This window comes from Apteryx rowi, unplaced genomic scaffold, assembly GCF_003343035.1.
Source record: "Apteryx rowi isolate R43461 unplaced genomic scaffold, aptRow1 scaffold_949, whole genome shotgun sequence".
Lineage (NCBI taxonomy): Eukaryota > Metazoa > Chordata > Aves > Apterygiformes > Apterygidae > Apteryx > Apteryx rowi.
In genome coordinates, this window is record NW_020451259.1 from 174,279 (window position 1) to 176,684 (window position 2,406).

The 2,406-nt window shown below is 46.9% G+C and overlaps 1 protein-coding gene across 2 annotated transcripts in view; it reads left to right on the forward strand.

The window, feature by feature from the left end:
* TSC22D1 (TSC22 domain family member 1) overlaps window positions 1-1,715 on the forward strand; it is a 96,715-nt gene extending 95,000 nt beyond the window's left edge. For both annotated transcript variants that reach the window (XM_026092207.1, XM_026092213.1), the window contains exon 3: window positions 293-1,715. In XM_026092207.1, the coding sequence (XP_025947992.1) occupies window positions 293-550 (258 nt within the window). In that variant the 3' untranslated portion in view covers window positions 551-1,715. The remainder of the gene's footprint in view (window positions 1-292) is intronic.
* The last annotated feature ends 691 nt before the right edge of the window (window positions 1,716-2,406 follow it).

Genomic DNA, 2,406 nt, shown 5'->3' on the forward strand with positions numbered 1-2,406 from the left:
CGGCCCTGCGCGGGGGGGAAGGCAAGGCGGCCGTCCCGGCCCTCCGGGGCAGGGGCGCCGTGGGCTCGGCCCGGCCCCGCTCCCTCGGCCGAGGGGCTGCTGGATGCAGCCGGGGCAGCGCCGGCCCGGCCCGCGTTCGGGCCCCGCAGGTGCTGGGAAGGGGCCGGGGGTTACCCCCTCGGCGGGGTGCGCCCCTGCCCGAGCGGGGCTCCTCGGCTGCGGCTCTCCGCTAGGCGGTCCGGCCCTGGTGCCCATCTCCTTCGCTAATAGCGTGTTCCCCTCTGCCTTGCAGGATCTGGTCAAGAGCCACCTGATGTACGCGGTGAGGGAGGAGGTGGAGGTCCTCAAAGAGCAGATCAAGGAGCTGATAGAGAAGAACTCCCAGCTGGAGCAGGAGAACACGCTGCTAAAGACGCTCGCCAGCCCGGAGCAGCTCGCCCAGTTCCAGGCGCAGCTGCAGACTGGTTCCCCACCTTCCTCTTCCCAGTCACAAGGGACGGCACAGCAGCCTGCCCAGCCGGCGTCACAGGGGTCGGGGCCCTCCGCGTAGTCTCCAGCGTTGCTGCCGTCGTGGTCGCTGTTCTCTGGAGCACCCAGAGTGAGAAAGACTAGCAGGAATCTGCCGCAGCCACCCTTCATCCATTTCAATGCACGCTGCAACCCAGACTGAGGACTCCGTGCCCTGCATACATCACCATAAGAGGGTTTTTTTTTTTTTTTTTTTTAATCCCCAGTATTATGCACTCATCTATCTCTCTTTACCCTCCCTTCCCTCTTTGGCTTGAAGGAGTCTTTGTTCTTAGGTTGATTTAATAAAAATAAACTTCTTCCAGCGAATTAGCACAAGTACACTGGGGACTTGAGCAGCTTCTGCAAATGGCTGAGAAATGGAGCTGCATGTCTGAATTTTTTTTGTTTGTTTTTAAATCTTCCACTCATCCAGTGATGTAACTGACACAAGTGCTTTTCAAGCATGGAAATGTGAAGAAATAGACTGGAGTAAAAAGTGATGGCTCAATCCCCCATAGTGCACTGGGGTTCCAAAGTGAGGACTGGTGCATAGGATCTAAGAGGAAGAGGGAGAAAGTTAATTCAGTGTTTAACACTTAATTGTCACCTGAAACCTTAAGTGCAAATATATTTGCACCGTTTTCTGAAGCAGTGGACAGGTGCATAAARCTGTATTATATATAGAAAGCAGGTAGGTGACATACAGTTGGGTCATAGGATAATTACAATGAAGGTTATTTGCCTACTGTATATTTGTGTATTTAGTGTAATTACTTTGTAAAATAGAAAACTGTAACTATTTAGGTTGTACAGATTGAAGTTTAGTTGTTTCATTGGCTGATCTGAAGAAGTTTGGAAAGTCTTTTTTTTTATGCTACATAAATAAGAATGCACCTACGCAACTGTTCAGAATTTGGCAGATTTATGCTGTTTGTGTAACTTCTGAATTTCCCTGGCTGCTGATTATCTTGAAGTAAATCTTTGTTCATTGTAGTTTGGTTTAAGACAGGAAAAAACACTCAAATTATCAGACCTTGCTAGCAAAGAATAAAAAAATTGGATTTCCCAGTATGGATTTTTGCATATGATCTGTATAGTAGTATGCATATGTTTTTGTGCATGTTCTCTAAACAGTTGTAACACGTCAATGTATTTAACTGTTGCACTTGTCAACTTTCAATAAAGCATACAATGTTGATAAATCACTGTTTGTATAGTGTAATAATGTTAACTGCAATAACTACAACATGTTGCAATTCAGTTTTACCTGATTAGTAAGGTTAGAGGAAGCTTAGATTTCTGTGCATGGTCCTCTTTGTTGACCTTTGAACTTCGTAGAAGTTGCGAAGACTTATAAAAATGTGCTAAAAATGTAGCTACTATTTTCCCCAGTTTCTTAAAAATGCAGCAAATGTAAAGTCAAATGAAGGGGGGGGGGGAAATGTCGGGGGCCAGAGCCTTGGAGCAAAGCTGCTTGTTTTGGTCCAATCCTGTGTAATGCTGAAACTTCAGGAGTGCTGCGTGCCTTCTATGCCTTTAATAACGGATAAGCAGAAGCACAGACCTCTGTTGTACGGTCGGCAGTAAACGTATAAGCCTTGTGCAACAGTTGTTTCCAGGTGGCAAACGGCACCTTTGCCTGGACATGGAGAGTCCCGTGCTGGGCAGCAGCTCCGAACCACTTTGAATTAAGTGTGACAAATGCTGAGGGCGTTACAGCTTCCTGAATAGGTCGGTCTTAACTCCACGTTCTTGTTAAAGCTTTTGGTGAGTACACCAGGCTGAAATCTAGATGTCTAAGAATTTCTCACTTTCACACCCACAGCTCTTATCTCTGATTGTTTCACTTTTGTGAGTTCAAATTATGTGAACTTGGTCATAGAGTTAATTCTGCCT